The sequence below is a fragment of the Xenopus laevis genome, chromosome 6S, assembly GCF_017654675.1.
Source record: "Xenopus laevis strain J_2021 chromosome 6S, Xenopus_laevis_v10.1, whole genome shotgun sequence".
NCBI lineage: Eukaryota > Metazoa > Chordata > Amphibia > Anura > Pipidae > Xenopus > Xenopus laevis.
In genome coordinates, this window is record NC_054382.1 from 82,783,274 (window position 1) to 82,803,320 (window position 20,047).

Below are 20,047 nucleotides of genomic sequence, written 5' to 3' on the forward strand. Positions count from 1 at the left end.
GATTGAGAGGATACTGTTAGGGGGTTATTTTTTAAAGTTGCTTTAAAAAAAGACGAGTTTTTTTGATCTATTATGCCCCGAATCTGTTCCAAGTCCAATTGCAAAAATACTATATCTAAAAGTGCCAAATTCATGTAAAAGTAGTTAATTGCAGATGTCCCTTTAACCATCTGGAGATGTTTTAACCCTCATTAAATGTTCAGCGTTTTTGGGGTTTGACGCTGTTTCTTTCTGCGAAAACTACAATATTTTTTCGTGGTTTTCAGCCAAAAAGAACACAAACCTGTCACTAACATTAACAATGGTCTTTGTGAATGTTTTTTGCGCTGACTAAACATATTACATCCCCCCATTTTTATCTTGCTTTTTTTCTACGATCTCATTAACCTTGGTACTTACCTTTTTTAACTGTTACAGAGTGGGTAGCAGTGCTGCTTAAGCCTTGTTGGTCTTTTACGGTCAAACGAAAGATGTACACACCAACTTGGAGCCCAGTCACCAGTCCCATTGGCTTATCGCTGTCCTGAATCGCCACCTTGGATGGACCACTACAATAGTTGCATATTATGTAAACTTTACAAGCCTGTCATGCTAAAATGTCTTAATTGTTATTAGATAATAATGTACAAAGGTGTGGTACAGAAAAAGCAAATAGACCTTGCCAATTGCACCTAAAAATGAAAATGGAAATGGCTAAAAATGCCATATACTGAACTTATTGCACAAGCCTAAAGTTTCAGCTTCTCAATAGCAGCAATGATCCAAGACATCAAACTTGTCACAGGGGGTCACCATCTTGGAAAGTGTCTGCGACACTCACATGCTCAGTGGGCTCTGAGCAGCTGTTGAGAAGCTAAGGTAATCGCAAATTATCAAGCAGAAAAAAGGTTGGTCTGTAATATAAGCTGATGCTACAGGGCTAATTATTAAATCCTGATGCTAGTTGCACTGGTTTATTTATCAATAAATTACATTTACTCCAAAAAATCTGGCGCTGGAAATTACTCTATACAATTGTGAAAAAATCCAAATTGTATAATTTGTTCGGGTTTGACGCTCGAAAACTCAAACTTTTTCGCCTGAAAGCCATGAATTCTTTGGATTATTGTACTAAACCCAGCGCAGATCTTACAACTGTAAACAGGACATCTGCCATTGACTACATGATCTTGGCAGGTGTGAGTTGGAGTCGTTTTTTATTTGGACTTTTAACAACATCAGGGTTTAATAAATCATGAAAAATTACATTTTTTTGGCCGGAAAAAAAATGTTTTCCCCTTTAAAAGTCCCACATTAGTAAATAACCCCCTTAGTATGATACACACAGCTAATATTCACTCTAAACCTCAAAGGTGTTTTCATATATAAGAGTTAATATTTAGTTAGTATTAGTACCTGATATATTCCCACTTATAGGTTATTATGGCTTCATTATCTCTACTTTTACTTCCATCTAATATTGTGGAATCCATTGGTAAAATCAGTTCTTTATACGGACTTGTCACTGCAACAGGTGGGGTATTCGGCTCTGTGGAAGAGATAACAAGAAATGTACTACTGAGACAGGGCAGATTTCATCATTATCATCTGGGCACTGGATTTGGGGGAAAGGAAAGCAAAAATGTGGATGTGAATTTTTTCACTCATTTGATCTTTCAAGCACCACGTTTATTTCACAAGGCACATATTTTTAGTCTATCATGTTTTATTAAAATCTCACTCCCTAAAATCTGGCAAGCTATTTACTTAAATAATTCATTTCCATTTAATCCCCCAAACACCATGCCTAAATAATAAATCTGCCTCTTAGTCTTCAGCTTATTTTACATACCAGGCTGTACTGTCACTGTAATGTTATCACTGGAACGCTGTCCCGATGAATCAGTCACAGTCAGTTCAAATGTATATTTTCCCACTTGCATTGCAGATACCTGTAGATATGGTGAGTGAACACCCTGAAAATGCATAATAGGAAAGATGTATACATTGTATTACTAAACACCATCTAGTGTATATGCCCCACCAAGGGCCTTCCATCCAGTGATACAGCTTTTATTTAGTTCAACACTGTTTCACACTGTTTCCACACTGATCACCACACAAGAAATTAATCACCCACATTGATTCCAATTTCATATGATTTATCAAGTGCCACAATAAGGCTGGAATTCTGGGGAAAAAAACAATGCATCATATTGCAATTAGCCCTTATGTGTTAACAGACCAAAGCATAAATAAACATGAATTAACAGTGCTTGTGGACTATAATATATATATTTTAAGGGGTGATTTACCCTTAAAGGAGCAGTTCAGTATAAAAATAAAAACTGGGTAAATAGATAGGCTGTGCAAAATAAAACATGTTTCTCATATAATTAGTTAGCCAAAAATGTAATGTATAAAGGCTGGAATGACTGGATGTGTAACAGAACAGAACAGAACACAACTTCCTGCTTTTCAGCTCTCTAACTCTGAGTTAGTCAGTGACTGTTCAGTGAGTTTGCAATTGATCCTCAGCATTCAGCTCAGATTTAAAAGCAACAGTTATGACCCATGTGCCCCCCCCCCTTTCAAGTCTCTGATTGGTTATTGCTTGGTAACCAGTCCGTGGAAATGAAGAGAGCTGAAAAGCAGGAAGTCGTGTTCTGTTCGGTTAGACATCCAGTCACTCCAGCCTTTATACATTATATTTTTGCCTAACTAACTATATCAGAAACATTTTTTTGCACAGACTATCTATTTACCCAGTTTTTATTTTTATACTGAGCAATTCCTTTAAGTTAACTTTTATTATGTAATACAATAGATAATTCTAAGCAACTTTTCAATTGGCCTTTGTTTTTTCTTTTTTTATAGTTTTTTATTTACTTGCCTTCTTATGACTCTTTCCAGCTTTTAAATAAGGGTCACTGACCTCATCTATAAAACTTTAATGCTACAAATTTAAGGCTACAAATTTATTGTTATTTCTACTTTCTATGTAGGCCCTCCCATGTTCATATTCAAGTCTGTTATTCAAATCATTTCATCACTGCTAGGGTAATTTGGAACCTAGCAACTAGACTGATGAATTTGCAAGGAAACCTAGTCGGCGCAAAAACCCTTCCCCCCCCGTGTGTGTTGAACGGAGCATGCGCAGTAGGAGCATTTCGCCGTTACGATCTACTGTGCATGCGCCAAAAGTACTTCGTGACTTTTGGCGCATGCGCAGTAGATGCGTACCGGCGAAATGCTCCTACTGCGCATGCGCTAAAACGCCGTTCAAAGCAGGAAGAAGATCGCGTGGAAGAAGATGTCGTCTGTGAACTCCCTGGACTGGACCTGCGCAGAAGGGTAAGTAAGAAGTTAGGGGCATTTGCCCAGCGGGACGGGTAGGCCAGGGGGAGGAGGGAGGGTGGGCAACACACGGGAGGGGGGGAGGGTTTTTGCGCCGACTAGGTTTCCTTCCCCTTTAAAAAACAATAACACAAAAAAATTTAATTGTTTTAAAATGGTTAAAATATGATGTACATTTAAGTTGCACTAGTAGATGTGTTTGCTTCAGTTAGACTACTAAAGTTTATATAAGCAAGCTGCTGTGTAGCCATCGGGCAAGCCATTCAATTTGAAAAAAAAAGAAAAGGCACAGGTTACATGGTAGATAACAGAAAAGTTCTCAAGAATACCATTGTATCTGCTATGTAAACCTGAGCCTGGCTACATAGCAGTTTGTCTATAAAAACTTTAGTAGTCTTTCTGAAGCAAGCACAATTTTTTACCAGTGCATGGCAACTGTAAATTATAATTGAATTACTTATGCACTCATTTTTTGGTGTTCATGATTCATGATGCATGTGCATTTGATTGGCTTTGCCCACCTACCCATGCTACAAATTTGCTACTAAAAGACAGTAAGAATAGTAACATATATACTAAATGTACCTGCAAGGCCACTACTTTGCCTTTACTGCTGGGGCTCAAGGACCACTCATAGCTGACAATTTTTTGGTCATCACTGCTCATATTTCCATTTAGAATTATAGAATTTTGTGGCAATGTTATAACTCGATTAGGGCCAGCATTAGCAACAGGCAGATAATCAATGGGTTTGCTGACTGTAATATGGGCTGTTGTCGAATTAATTGCTCCTTCATTATCAGTGATTGTTAACCTGCAGAGTGGGCAAGAAAAAATGAAGAGTATTATTTCAATTTAATTGTTAAATTCTTAAACTATTTAATGGAATATTATTGTGATCCAGAAATAAATAACAATGTTAATATAAAATACTGAGCATAATTCCTCAATGCACAATATTATAATAAGTCACAGTAAAATCATTTAGTACAGTGAGGAACTATAGCTACGTGTTTTTATATATTTCATGGATATGCAATATTTTTCCAATGACACAAAGTAAGCGGAAAAGAGACTAACATGCATAAGAAATACTGGCAAAAGCTGCCACATGTATTGATTTTTTTCTATCGCTCTGAAGGGATCTAAAGGCCTGAAGAAATATTTGGTCAGTCATTGCTGACATATTTTTCAGGGGTGCAGGATGTGAACACACAGGAGCACAGGGGACAGGTTAAGGGGAAAATATGACTATTGTTCTAGAGCATGGCACTATTCTACCATACCTCCCATTTTTTTGACCATGCCCATTTTTGTGGCCACACCCCCTAATTACCATGTTCATTTTACAGAATTTGGCAGGTTATGGAAGTTTGAACACATTTATGTGGTTTTTATGTGTTATTACAGTTTTGCTAATGAAGGTGAATTGCCCTTTGAGCTAAAAGTCACCATTTCCCCAAGAGACTTGCTTCTCTTAAATTGTTACAATCATTTCTTTGCTTATATTAAATTGTTACAAATGTATCTAAGTGCATCTGGTGGCTTTTCTGGCCTTTCTGCCAAAAGCCAATTAAGTTAGAAACGTTGTATCTTTTTCTGCCTGTTTAGTGCAGGAGATCAAAGAGAAAGTCGGGACATTTTAGTGACAAATCCGGGACTGCGGGTTGAGCTGTCAAAAAAATGACAGATGGGAGGTATGTTGTACTACCAGCATGGCAAAAGTTTATTACAGATTTTATAACAGTGTCTTAGGTACCTTAAAACACTGCCTGGAAAAAATGCAAGTGAACATGGCACATTGCTGTTAAAAGTAACACTTCAGTCACACAATATCTGCACAATATTTTGCACAAATGACAGCATTACTCCTGACCATTTCACAAACACAAGTTTTGCATCTCACCTGAAGGTATAGTTTCCTGTTACCAGCTCTGTTACATGCAATACTGGAGAGTCACCTACATTTTTAGATTCTCCTCCAGGACCTTCAATCTCTTCCCAAAGGTAAGTGGCTATTTTACCATCATCTGTACTTTCTGTGATTGAAATATTACAAAGATAAATATCTCCAAACCACAGCTCAGCAACAAAAAGGTTATTTCAAACAAGTGGCACAGAAATTTCGATTTTTTTCAACAATGCATAATGTATAGTTCCCTCTTTCATCCCTTTTATTTTACCAAGAGGCAATAGCTACAGTACTTTCAATGCTGTTGCATTTATTTAGTAGTTAAATCTAGATAAGTCACAAATACTGTAATAAAAACTTGGAAGCTTATATAGTTACAGAGTTAGATTGGGTTGAAAAAAGACCAAAGTCCATCAATTCAACCCCTCCAAATGAAACCCAGCATCCATCCATACACACACACACTGACCCCTCCATACACTTGATAAAGGGCCGGGAGCAGGCCAGAAACATTGTAAATGTTGCAGATAATAAAGCCATGTGTCAAATAAAGGCTTTTTATATTTGGAAATTTGGAATGGTGCTGTATCATATATTGCACCCCTCCATAAACTCACATAAACTATATATACTTATGCACTAACTATAGGTTTAGTATCACAATAGACTTAGATATTTTGCTTGTCCAAGAAATCATCCAAGCCACTCTTAAAAGCATGAACAGAATCAGCCATCACATCATCATCCAGCAGTGCATTCCACAAACTCACTGTCCTCACTGTGAAGAACTACCTACACTACTTCAAAGTTCTTTTCTTCTAGTCTGAAGGGGTGGCCTCTGGTACGGTGATCCTCTTTATGGGTAAAATAGGTCCCCTGCTATTTGTCTATAATGTCCTCTAATGTACTTGTAAAGTGTAATCATGTCCCCTCGCAAGCGTCTTTTTTTCAGAGAAAACAACCCCAACCTTAACAGTCTACCCTCATAATTTAAGTCTTCCATCCCTCTAACCAGTTTAGTTACACGTCTCTGGACTGGAGACCAAAACTACACTGCATACTCCAGATGAGGCCTTACCAAGGACCTATAAAGGGGCAAAATTATATTTTCATCCCTTGAGTTTATGCCCTTTCTTAGAAAAGACAGTGCTTTATTTGCTTTAGTGGCCACAGAATGACACTGTCCAGAATTAGACACATTGTTATCCACAAAAAACTCTAGATCCTTATATTGGGTCTAGTAACTTTTAGTTGATATGTACCAATCCAGATAAAATCTTTGCAAATTACATAACCCTCAAAGTGCAGCCTTTAGACTTAGTGGGTGACTGCTTATGTTGATCAGAATTCTGGCCTAAAAAGCTAGTGCCAAGCGAATATGGTTATGCTAAAACATTTAGACAGAACAGTAACAAAAATACCCCAATAACTTAAAAATATTTGTACATTTCATTAACTTCTTTCTGAAAGAAAATTGCATATTACAGGTATTAAAGAACAATTTCAGTGTTAGGATACTAATTTGTACGTACGTCTTCCATCGATGATGGCAGATGTAGGGAAAGACACTTCTTGTGTATTTGGAGACACAATAGCTACAGGTGGCTGATTGACTCGGGCTGCTACAGAAAAGATATACAGTATTATAGTAATTGATTAAATCAAAGTCACAGCAAACATTTTCTTCATCAAACCTCACAATTTGATATACTGTACCAATTCAATTGCTTTGATAAAAATCTGATATTTATCATTGTCTGAGCCTTCAGGATTTATCAGGGTAACTGTAGTTTTGGTGTAATTTCAAATGACTAAACTGCTAGCATTCAAGTGGAACTGCTACTAATATGAAATACTAATCACATTCCAAAAGACTACATTCCTAGATTTTTTTCAAATTGACAACCTTCAGAAAACCTTCACAAAAGCAAAACACTTTTACCTGGTTTGACAGTCACATTTATATATCCTTCTCCAAAACTGTTCTCATTCGACACCACAACCTTCAATACATATATCCCAAGAGAAAGCTGAAATATAGAAAGCAACTCACAGGTAAATAAAGGTTAACACATATGTGCTATAAACTATAGCAACCAGCTGTTACTTTTGCTGCAATTACAATTATGAAAGCGTGAAAGAGGATATATAATTGGTTCCTAAGGGTAACTGAACTATGCTAAATTTTGGTTATGTAACTGTAAAATGCCAAAATTAATTCAGACATCCCTTATGTGTACCTTGCTAAATACAAAGAGAAAGAGAGTAACCTGCATTTAAGGGGTGGCTCATCTTTAAGTTAATGTTAACAGGTTATTGAATGACCGATTCCAAGCAACTTTTCAATTGGTCTTCAATATTTATTTATTTTAAAGTTTTTACTTATTTGCCAACTTCTCCTGACTCTTTCCACCTTTCAAATAAGGGTCATTGACCCCATCTAAAAACATATGATCTGTAAGGCTACAAATTTATTGTTATTGATACTTTCTATGCAGGCACTCCCCTAATTATATTCTAGTCTATTAATCAAATCAATGTATGATTGCTAGGGTAATTTGGATGCTAGCAACCAGATTGCTGAAGTTGCAAATTGGAGAGCACCTGATTAAAAGGTTGAATAACTCTAAAACACCATAATAAAAAAAGAAACGCAAATTGTTGCAAATTGTTTCATAATATCACTCTCGACATAATACTAAGGGGGTTATTTATCAGAATCGTAATTTTCTCACTATTCAGAACCCCCTTCAAGTTAATTCAAAGGTGAACACCCCCTTTAACTGGTTGCTAATATAGATACAATGCTGTAAACAGCTCATCTACAGATATAGAAGGATTTATTGAAGCAGCACATCCAGTTAGGTCCATAAATATTTGGATGAGACAACTTTTTTTAATTTTGGTTCTGTACATTACAACAATGAATTTCTAATGAAACAACTCAGATGTAGTTGAACTGCAGACTTTAAGCTTTAATTCAGTGGGTTGAACAAAAAGATTGCATAAATATGTGAGGAACTAAAGCCTTTTTTTAACACAATCATTTAATTTCAGGGGCTGAAAAGTAATTGGATAATTGACTCAAAGGCTATTTCATGGGCAGGTGTTGGCAATTCCTTCGTTATGTCATTATCAATGAAGTAGATAAAAGCCCTGGAGTTGATTTGAGGGAGGGGGTGCTTGTATGTGGAGGATTTTGCTGTGAACAGACAACATGTGGTCAAAGAAGCTCTCCATGCAGGTGAAAAAAGCCATCCTAAGGGCAGGACTCCAGGAACAATTCTGGCGCGATCCAACGTGATGCGCAAAAACGCAGGCCTCACTTCAGATGCAACGGAAATAAGGTAAGTAATTCTATTGTCGGATTGTGTCCCAGCGTTCATGCAACGCAACACAACTGTCAGATGCAGACGCTGCACGCTGCTTCTGCATGTCACATCGCATCAACAACGCGACACGATCCGACATTAGCATTACTTACCTTATTTCCGTCGCATCCTACGTGACGCCTGCGTTTTTGCGCAGCACGTCGGATCGCGCCGGATTTGTCCTTTGAATCCTGCCCTTAAGCTGCAAAAACAGAAAAAACCCATCCGAGAAATTTCTACAATATTAGGAGTGGCAAAATCTACAGTTTGGTACATCCTGAGAAAGAAAGAAAGCACTGGTGAACTCAGCAATGCAAAAAGACCTGGACATCCACGAAAGACAACAGTGGTGGATGATCACAGAATCATTTCCATGGTGAAGAGAAACCACTCTTCAGGAGGTAGGTGTATCGATATCCAAGTCTACCATGAAGAGAAGACTGCATGAAAGTAAATACAGAGGGTGCACTGCATCAAGAATAGAAAGACTAGATTGGAAAAAAAACTACTAAAAAAAGCAGCACAGTATTGAAAAAACATTCTTTGGACAGATGAAACCAAGATCAACCTCTACCAGAATGATGGCAAGAAACAAATATGGAGAAGGCTCAACTCATGTCTCATGATCCAAAGCATACCACATCATCTGTAAAAATGGCGGAGGCAGTGTGATGGCTTGGGTGTGCATGGCTGCCAGTGGCACTGGGACACTAGTGTTTATCCATGATGTGACACAGGACAGAAGCAGCTGAATGAATTCTGAGGTGTTCAGAGACATACGGTCTGCTCAAATCCAGCTAAATGCAAAGGCCCACAAACAAACAGCAACTGAAAACCACTGCAGTAAAGGCCTGGCAGAGCATTAAAAAGGAGGAAACCCAGAATCTGGTGATGTCCATGAGTTCAGGCTGTCATTGCCAGCAAAGGGGTTTCAACCAAGTATTAGAAATTAACATTTTATTTTCAGTTTTTTAATTTGTCCAATTAATTTTAAGCCCCTGAAATAAAGTGATGGTGTTAAAAAAAGACTTTAGTTCCTCACATTTGTATGCAATCTTTTTGTTCAACCCACTGAATTAAAGCTGAAAGTCTGCAGTTTAACTGCATCTGAGTTGTTTCATTTAAAATTCATTGTGGTAATGTACAGAACCAAAATAAGAAAAAAAGTTGCCTCTGTCCAAATATTTATGGACCTAACTGTATATTAAAAAGTCACTGACAAATGAAGTGTGAGTAGTAAGTAGCTGTGAGTCACCTGGGAGAGTTTGGGTGTTCTTGCATGTTTTGCATCCAGATGACCCTGGTGATCCACAGGCTGATTGATCAAACTCCATTCAAAAGAGTAAGGCATATCTTCAATGAAAGATATAACGGCCTATTTTGAGATTATACACATATACAGTATATTATAGATATATATACTTAATTCACTGTAATCTGTCTCAGTCATTATCCATAGTATAGGTACTATGTCATTTTCAAGAAATACTTAGCAGCAAATAACCTTTCATTTTTCTATGCTAAAATGAGCAAAGGCTGAAGAGGACATTTACTAAGGTTCGAAATGGCACCAGTGCAGTTACCAAAAGCAACCAATCAGCAGAAAGTCCTGATAAGTCTACTAAAAGCTATAAGGGCTCTAACAGACGAGCGTTTTTACCTGCGCTCCCCTGCGTTCCGTTTTTATGCGTTCAGCCGCAGGGGAATGCAGGAATAGACGCATTACTTTTTTTCCAATGGGGCTGTACTCACACAGGCGCGTGTAGGCGCAGAACGCAGGAAAAATGCAGCATGTTGCGTCTCAACCCGCGTTCGGCGCCTACATGCGCCTGTGTGAGTACAGCCCCATTGGAAAAAATGTAATGCGTCTATTCCTGCGCTCCCCTGCGGCTGAACGCAGAAAAACGGAACGCAGGGGAGCGCAGGTAAAAACGCTCGTCTGTAAGAGCCCTAAGACAGAGTTAATTGGTTTCTATGGATAACTGAACTGGTGTTAAGAAATGCCCATTTATTTAAATCATCGCCAGAGTGTTTCTGCTTTTGCACAGGCCATGACTATCAGATAATGCACCTGCCATTCATAGACCAATCACAAAAAAGTATATAATCTTGTCAGAAATGAGTTCTGCATTCCATACAATGTAGCAATTACAGTTGAAACAGGCTAATAAAAGATATCAGCCTTTTGTACACCAGTCTAGTGAGAAGTCTTTATAAGAAGTAATTTACCTGTTGGTGCTTCAGGTGCCACAAAGACATTCAGTTCTACTTCATTTTTGGGCAGGACTACTAGTATCTCTGTTTGAGTGGAAACTGTCAGCTGCTGAACTGTCAAGTACACATATATTTTGTTATTCACACATATTTGACATTTTGAACTATGAATGCCCTATTTTTAAGCAGGATTTGCATTTATTTTACATTTCTATAAGTATTGATTAAAACACTTTGGAATACCTTTTTTGTGTGCACAAAAAGCAGTGTGTTTCTTCATGTAAGCAGCTATTGTTGTCAAGGTTACCTCATTTGCATATTTTAATAAAAATTTCCTTCCAACAGTAAAATGCTCATAATAATAAATATTTGAATACTTGCTCTGTTTTATCAACAAATCATTCAATAACCCCCTTAATGTTCTTCTATTCAGTGGGGTTATGTGGCGATATCAATAGAACTCACTTATTATATTCCTTTAAAAAGATTAAATCAAGACATAGGCTTATTTGCAGGCCCTACTGTCACATGTTTCATTAATTACTTCAGGTAAATAGAGGTATGTTATATTATAACTGACTTGAAGCAATGCAGTAGTAAAACAATATATGGAAACTACTGTACTAGAATAATACACAGTGGGGATCACCTTTTATGTATTGGGTATTGATATATTATCATAATTTATATTTGTAAAAGTACCACTAGATAATTCTAAAGCAATTCATTATGGAGTTAAATGCCAACTATAATACTTACTAAGGTTGAGTACTTCAGATATAAAATATAATGAGGAAACAGATCTTCTGTGGTTTAAGGAATAATGCACTTTGCATAGCAACTGGTAAGATGTTTGATATTAAACAGGTGACCATGAAATCCTACCTCCTACAGGAGATAACAACCATTGCAAATTTTGCACTTATATTATACACACCCCTATGTTTATTATTATCATTTTTGTAATTATTCATAAGGAAGTGGCCTTTACAATTCTTGCCAAAGTAAGGCAGATACATTCCAAGGTGTTTCAAGTGTTTGAATATTTATCAAGTAAGATTTTAGGTGTTGATTTTCTACTACATATTCTCATACATTTAAGTTCACCTATAGGAAGATCACAGCTTGCTTACAGAGGACATCATGAGATAATATTGAGACTATTAGGAAAAAGAAAAAACTTGTAAAGAAAAAAATGTAAATACAATGCATTTACAAATATATCTGCAATAGTATTTGGCATCGAAACATGCTAAATTACAGTACACTTTAACAACATTATTCTTCACTTTGATTGTATGCTGATTTTAGTGTATGTGATTATATTTACATATAATACACAAAAGCCATGAATATCTTGTAAATTATATCCTTATAAACGGTGAGTTCTGATGTCATCAGTTATAAACAGTGAGTTCTGATGTAATTTCAGTCACATGACTCATTGAAACTTGTGTATTATAATAAATAAAGTACCCCCTGTTGCAAAATATGAGGATATTAGAAGTTACCTCGGAGTTCCATGACCTGTATAAAAACACTCGGCCTTCGGCCTCGTGTTTTTATATGGTCATGAAACTCCTTGGTAACTTATAATATCCTTATATTTTACAAGAGGGGGTACTTTATTCACTATATAATACACAAAAGCTATGAATATCCTGTAAATTATATCCTTATAAACGGTGAGTTCTGATGTCATCAGTTATAAACGGTGAGTTCTGATGTCATTTCTGTAACATGACTTACTGAAATTTGTGTATTATAATAAATAATGTACCCCCAGTTGTAAAATATGAGGATATTAGAAGTTACCTCGGAGTTCCATGACCTGTATAAAAACACTCGGCCTTCGGCCTCGTGTTTTTATATGGTCATGAAATTCCTCGGTAACTTATAATATCCTTATATTAAGAGGGGGTTCTTTATTCACTATATATAATACAACTACTACTAATATTAATACTTAGAGCTACTTACATGGCTTCTTTGCAGTGGTGTGTTCAACAGAATGTTCTAGCAGTGCAGCAGAAGACAGATGAGTTGATAATGTTTGGGGTTCTGTTACCTCTTGAATAGTTGTCATCTCAGTAACAGAAGGGAAGGTTTGTATGATAACGGGTAAAATGGTTGTTGACTAAAAAAAAGGGTATTAATTACAATTTAGTTTCAGAAAATTTTACATGGACATCACAGTTTAGTTGACTGCATGCATGTATGACCCATCTGCACCACTGTACACCTAAAATGTTCTTTTGGAATTATCCTGTTAAAGACCAATAAGGATCTGATGCAAATTACATATTAATCACATATTTGAACTACCCCTAGTTTCTGTTCACTCCCCTCTGCAGCTCCCCACCCCTGCTCTCCCCTCTGCTGTTTTCCCTTCTGTTACCTTGACCAACCCCCCCCATGCATGAGACCTTACGGCGCATGCACGCTTACATCACGCTCAGCAAGCACCATTCCCCCTTCATGCGCAAGTGCACGTCATAGCGCTGGGGACCGATGCGTTCCCCATACACTTCAGGATGCGGCTGGGCGGCATGCCTCCCCTAAAACTCCGCCGCCCTAGACTCAGGCCACAAATCCAGGCCTGATCACACTTGGACACGGGGGGGGGGAAGGTGGTTGGCTGTTTTTTCTGTTTTTGTCAATTGGTCTGCTTGGCAGGGCGCTGGCACTCACCCTCTCTCCACAGCATTTATATGTGTAGCGAACACTGGGAGCTCCCTCCCACTGTGAGTGTCCTAGCTCTGGCAGGGGGCAATTTTAAAAAAAAACTACTGTTAACCCCAACCAGAGTGCAGGCTCTATCAGCCCACACCTTTGGTTAGGTATAATGTATTTAGCCAACAGGTGCCCTTTAAGGTGACAAGTCCGCTGTCAGGAACAGGAACTCTGTCCAGCAGAGTTCACGGGCGCCATCTTTAGCTGCTTTGGTAATCTTCGGAATGAGACCGGCGACTCAGCAATTTTCGTGAGTTTCGGTGCATTTGCAGTTCGCGAAACAGAAAATTTCTCCAACTGCGCATGCGCCGCTGCGAATTCTGAAGATTCCCGAGAAGAAGAAGATGGTGTTCGTGAACTCCACTGGACAAAATCTGTACGGAGACGTAAGTAAAGCCTTAGGGGCATTTTCCAGGGTAACACTTAGGCTGGAGGGAGGGGGGTCAAAGTAGGGTAGTATGGTTTTTTAACTTTAGGGTTTGCTTCTCCTTTAAGATTAAAAAGAAATTGCTCCTGCAATGAATTTTTCAGGGAACAAGCAGGATTGAGTTGAGATTGAGACAAAGAGGATACTCTACAAAATCAATTAAAAAAAGCATATCAACGCGCTCTATACAGAGATCGATCCCAATTGCTAAAAACAAAAGAAAGGACTCAAGATAAAGAAGCAGTAAGGTTTATAACCACTTATAGCACAGATAGCACATGCATAAGGGGTATTAACATTGTACAATTCCGTTAGAAGATGAAACTTTGAGACAGGTATTGGGAGACAAGGTTGCAGTATGCTATAAGAGGAGTCCCAACCTCAAAGATATGCTTAGTAGAAGTCACTTTGGGGGATACAGATTTGTGGTGAGGACACATAGGCCCGGGCCTAGGGCGGCACATTTTGGGGACTGCATGCCTCCCAGCCACTCTATGGGGAGTGCTGGGGATGCGCTACTCCACAGTGCTCCCGTGCTTGCACGCTGGCGCTCTTGCGCCTGCGTGAGGTAGTGGGGGCGGGCGCGTAAAAATATTAAAAGCTATACATCACCTCACTTGCACTGTCAGCATCAGTTTCTATTGGATGTGAAATACTTCCTTCTGCTTGTTTCAATGGAGGAGGGATGTTCATTAGTAAAGGTGGCTCAGATACTTGCTCTACAGTCGAGGTAGGTACTTCCATCAGTTCTTCTTCTGGCTTCTCATTGCGTGTGCCAATTTCTACTGCCGTAGAGTTTGAATCGTGTTCATTGTAGGGCGAATTCCACCCCATATAGTCTAAACCTTGGTTTTCTTTATGATCTATTTTGGAACTTAAAGGAAGAAAATCTAGTTTGGGATCACTGTATTCATCATTGTAGTCTGCAAGATCTAGGAAACTAGGATTCTTATTGAGGAATGACAGATCTTTAAAATGCGCTATGTCCTCATCAGACTCATCAGTCTCTTCCAACGGGTATCCTCTGTGAGACATCAAACTACCAAGTGGCAATGTGATAAATCTTTCAGAAGGTCTCAGAACAAATGTAAGGAAGGATTTCACATGCTTCATGTGTTCCACTTTCTGGGGCTCACAGCTCTCTTTATGTTGGCAGTTCACAATATAGCATCGCCTGCCCAACATCCAAGAGAGGTCACAGCCTGACTGGTTACAACAAGCAGCTGTGCAATCAGACATGGTCCGGGCATTGGGCACTCTCATAATATGTGTTTTTTGTAAATTGGGTGATATAGCTGCATCAGCAAAAGTAGCTCCATCCTGGCACTGTTCACTTAGTGAGCCTGATAAAAAAAAAAAAGAAATACAATGTATTACAGTGCTTACAAGTAAAGGACAAATTACATGAATTTAGCCCTTTGTTTTTTCTTGTCAAGAAAAAGTAAAGTGGATGCATGGGATCTATTTTCTGCAAACCTTTATCCTGACATATGTATGGCAAAGACGTTTACCACTGTGCCCTATTTAAACAAACAAACCTTCATTTTTGACTGAGATTTTGAACTTCGCTTTTAAAATAGCTAGATCGAAAATAGCTTTTTTTTCTTCTTGTTATAACAAGTATCTTGTACTTGAAGTTAAGTAAGACAGTATAAATACATACTGAACACAAAATACATATTGTTTTCTTTTTAATGTTTCAGGGCAATATCACATGAAGCTATTTCAGGCACCTAAATTACCATGTTAGCCCATAAATGTGACAATAAGGCACCAAAACAGAAAAATATTGGCACTGCCTGTGCTTAGTCAGGCAACAGTTGTCTTTTTGTGCTCTGTCAGGAAACGACTGCATACTATTATCAGCCAATTATTGCCTGATATCTGCTGGCACAAGGTCCTAAGCATTCTGGATAAGAGATCCCAAATGTGTACATTGTTAATTCTATGAAATCATCAATTCCTCCCACAAATATTTCCAGAGCAAAGGGCATGGCAGTAGCATTCGTTGAGGGGGGCGGGCCCTGGTGCGTGACGCGCAGCCGGGCCCCGCCCCCTCCGTACGGCCGCATTTGGTCCAGTTTCCAATGGCGAACGGACTGCCGGGGGGGCCCTGAGGGGGTGCGGGCCCTGGCCCGCTCGCACCCCTGCTCCCCCGGTAGTTCAGCCACTGGGGCATGGGAATTGTGGAATAGCTCAGTCATGTGAGCATCATAAGAAGTAAATAAATATCATGACAAAATATTTCCTTCTGGAGATTCCAATACTGTAAGGCAGTGATCCCCAGCCAGTAGCTTGAGAGCAACATGTTGCTCTCCAACCCCTTGTATGTTGCTCTCAGGGTCCTCAAAGAAGGGGCTTATTTTTGAATTCCAAGCTTGAAAGCAAGTTTTAATTGCATAAAAATGAATTATAGTCCCAAGTAGAGCCTCTTGTAGGCTGCCAGTCCACATAGGGGCTACCACATAGCCAGTCATAGCCCTTATTTGGCACCCCATTGGAGTTCTTCATGCTGTTGTTGCTCCCCAACTTTTTTACATTTGAATGTGGCTCACGGATTAAAAAGGTTGGGGACCCCTGCTGTAAGGGGTGAGGCAAAATATATGTCAAGTGCTTGAATTATATTATAAGGTAACAGGTGACAAATAATTTGGATGATGGGAAGGTCAAAAAGAAAAATATCACTACTTGCCTACTGAGGGCCACTGTAGTTAAACTTTTGAAAAATATGAATTTTCATTTTACCAACAAATCCAATATAAGGTCAGCTGGTAGGTGACAAGAGAGTTACAGGTACCGTATATATGTGCATGGAACAATACATGAGTTTCTTATCAGGAAAAACAATTGTGTTCTGGAATGCTGAGTTAAGCTCAATGGTGCATTCATCTTGAACATAAAGAAAGAGTACTCACCTGAAACGATGCATAGAAAGCTGAGGTAAGTGTATAGCCTCATGATATGAAGAGTTCTTACTCTGAATTGTGCATACCCAACACCTGTAATAAGATTTGGTTGTACATAATATTAATCATTATACATCAGCGGCATACAGGTAAATGTGTTTTATGGTACATTTACAGAATACATCTGTGACTATACACATTACTATTTATAATAAGTTATTTATACAATGTTGAAACATATAGGGGTGAATTCACAAAAGTGGTGATATTGAGACAAAATAAAAGTGGAGATAAAAATGACGGATTTGCCACCAAATTCACAAACCTCCACTTTTCTCTAAATAATTTTTATTGTTTTTCCAAGTTAAACAAGCAGAAACTTTGACAAAAGATGAAGGCTGAACAGTGAAGCTCATTCAGTTATAAAACAGTAGGTGGAGCCATCTTGATTGTTCAAGAGATTAATACGCATGAGTTACACCAATCATACAACCAAACTACTAAACTACCTAACACTCAGCAAATATTACAAAATTCTAAAATAGTACACATGTAATAAAATGAATAAAAATAAAGAATACAAAGACATTTTCATTGAACCTTTATGGATTAGCTTAATATTGTAGCAAGTCCAAAGTATGTGATTTGGAGCTAGTGACAATTTGATCCCAGAATATTGCCAAATTTCAGTAAATGATCTTTTAAGGGGTGGTTCAGCTGATTGTATCCTTATTGCTTCTTGCTAACAAAGTTGGTTTAGAAGATATAGGGTGTCAGTAATTGAAGGAGTGGACTCAGACAACCAATTTAAGAACAACAGTTTTTTTGTAGCAGCTGTAAACAGCAAAATTAGGTTTGAAAAACAAATCCTTCTGGGAATTAGGCTAAACTTTTGTGAATTTGTCTTTTAAACAAACAATTTTCAGATTTTGTCTTTCACACGATATTTTAACGACATTTTTTTTCAGGATAACCTGGGCTTTCTAAATCTGCCTACATGTAATTCCGCTTCTGTAACAAGATAAAAGGGTCTAAATACAAAAAAAATGCTATTTTGCATAATATAGGGATTTGTATCAGAAATATGTTTTATTGTCTTGGGTCAAGCATCTAATTGCTGCTAAAACTAAAAAAAATGGCTGGGAGACTTTAATTTTTAATATATTCACTCAAATGGCTTATATTGCCTCATTCATTAGGCCAAAACAAGTTAAATAATGCAAGTGCTTTACATATAAAATTGTATAAAATACACTTCTTTTGTTTTGTTAATGAGGCTTTTACACCTATGGGGTTAGACAAACATGTGCCCTGACTATAAAATGCTAATCCCTATTAATATGATAATAATTCCCCTTTGGGGCACTACAAGAGGTGTGAAATTAAGCAGTTTATTTTAGAATTGATCTGACACATGGGAAAGCATTCAAAAGGGGAAATAGCAACAGATCTCACATATAATATTCCAGTACTTTGCCCTTTATTTCAAGCCACAGACTGACTAGTGCAGGGAAAATCAACATTTCAGGAAAATAAAAACCCTGGTAGTTAAATGTTCAATGTACTGTACAGAAGTAAAACAGGCAGAAGAACAAGCTGATATTTTTGTAGACAACCTCAAATGGAAATATAAAATGAAAATGGGATTTTGCTTAAATATCTGAGATTATTCATGACACTTGGGCAACCTAGCTGAAAAGAACTGACAGTTTATGTGCAGTCAGCGTTACGAGTCTTAAGGATAGCTAAAGTGTAATCTTTCAATGAAACTCTGTTTTGTGCCTTTAACTTCTTACTTGCTACAATGTATATTGGATAAAAGTATTGCAATAGAATAAGATACTCTAAATGGCATTTATTAACCTTATATCTGATATACTGTAGTCACTGTTGGTTTGAAAGCGAAAGAATTCACTTTCAAAAATTGCTACTGCCTCGTCAGCACAAGCTAAAGACAATCGGGAGGGCATGGGAATGCCCAGTGAATTCATTGCTGTATGTTTCTGTTCCTTGTGTAAATGTAGAAAAATTCCAGTGGCACACTGAATGCTGAAAAAGTGTAAAATTTATTCACCCCAAACACATACAGAAAAGAGGCAACGTTTCGGACCACTCGGGCCCTTTATCAAGTAATTGTTTCATTGCTTTGCAGGTACAGAATCTGCCCCCCCCCCACAGTATGACTATAAACATACTGGGGGTCATTTATCAACATTAGGCATATTTGCCCATGGGCAGTAACACATCAGTCAGCTGCATTCCTTGTTCTATTTTCAGCTAATCACTGATTGAATGCTATAGGTAACTTTGCCCAGTGTTGGTAAATGTGCCCCACTGTGGGGCTGCTCTCAGTCAGCAGGGACTTCTTGTTTATACTGAAGAAATGATGTGTGAAAAATACTGGATGATATTGCAAAGGAAGCTATTTTAGTCCTCTCGACAATGATTCCAAACCCATGGCCAAAGTAACAATGGAGTGGCTCAAGAGCGAAATGATGAATGTGCTGCAATGGCCCAGTATTGCCCTGATTTCAAGCAGGCCTAAATAGAGAGTATGATCTACATAATATTTTATAAAGAAAGACATCCAGTTGCGCATATTATTGAAGAAAATCTGAATAGCTTTTTGTCAAGTGGCTACAAATTGCCGTGACTTGTTGCTACTATGTCAATAGATGGCGCTGTTTTAACATGTTTAAAAGGAAATCTCTGTGACCAGGTGTGTTAGCTTGATAAAGAGCCAGAGATGGCTTGAAACGTTGCTACTATTGGTCTGTGCCGTGTTTGAATAAAGGCCTTTTATTACATTAAGAAGGTGCTTTTCTTGTCTACATTGAATCTTCTATGGTGTGGGGTGGCCACCATTGAACGTGCACCAGAAACAGTGGAGGAGTTGTGTGCTGACACAGAATCACTAACTGATTTCTAGCATGCACGCAACTGTCATCTAGCTGATCTGAACAACCTGGTGCAAATCTGTCTGCAATAATTAATAAAATCATATGAAATTACTGTGCACAGGGCCGGATCTACTATCCAGACGCCATTGGGTCGCTCCGCTCACCCCTCGCCTCCTTCCCTTCTCCTCCCCGTCCTGTTCCCTCCCCTTACCTGTCTCCTTCCTCATCCCCTACCCATCCACATATAG

At 38.2% G+C, this 20,047-nt stretch overlaps 1 protein-coding gene across 2 annotated transcripts in view; it reads right to left on the bottom strand.

The window, feature by feature from the left end:
* The window catches only part of kiaa0319.S (KIAA0319 S homeolog), a 32,774-nt gene that overhangs the window by 10,976 nt on the left and 1,751 nt on the right, over positions 1 to 20,047 (bottom strand). Inside the window, exons 2-13 of one of the 2 annotated variants that reach the window (XM_041567762.1) lie at positions 16,909 to 16,992; positions 14,606 to 15,336; positions 12,814 to 12,970; positions 10,849 to 10,947; positions 9,875 to 9,972; positions 7,191 to 7,278; positions 6,781 to 6,870; positions 5,243 to 5,375; positions 3,922 to 4,150; positions 1,832 to 1,955; positions 1,396 to 1,528; positions 400 to 548 (exon numbers count right to left, since the gene is read on the bottom strand). In XM_041567762.1, coding sequence (XP_041423696.1) covers positions 400 to 548; positions 1,396 to 1,528; positions 1,832 to 1,955; positions 3,922 to 4,150; positions 5,243 to 5,375; positions 6,781 to 6,870; positions 7,191 to 7,278; positions 9,875 to 9,972; positions 10,849 to 10,947; positions 12,814 to 12,970; positions 14,606 to 15,336; positions 16,909 to 16,951 — 2,074 coding nt within the window. In that variant the 5' untranslated portion in view covers positions 16,952 to 16,992. Of the gene's footprint in view, positions 1 to 399; positions 549 to 1,395; positions 1,529 to 1,831; positions 1,956 to 3,921; positions 4,151 to 5,242; positions 5,376 to 6,780; positions 6,871 to 7,190; positions 7,279 to 9,874; positions 9,995 to 10,848; positions 10,948 to 12,813; positions 12,971 to 14,605; positions 15,337 to 16,908; positions 16,993 to 20,047 lie in introns of those variants that run through there. The other variant, XM_018269524.2, reaches the window with a different exon arrangement.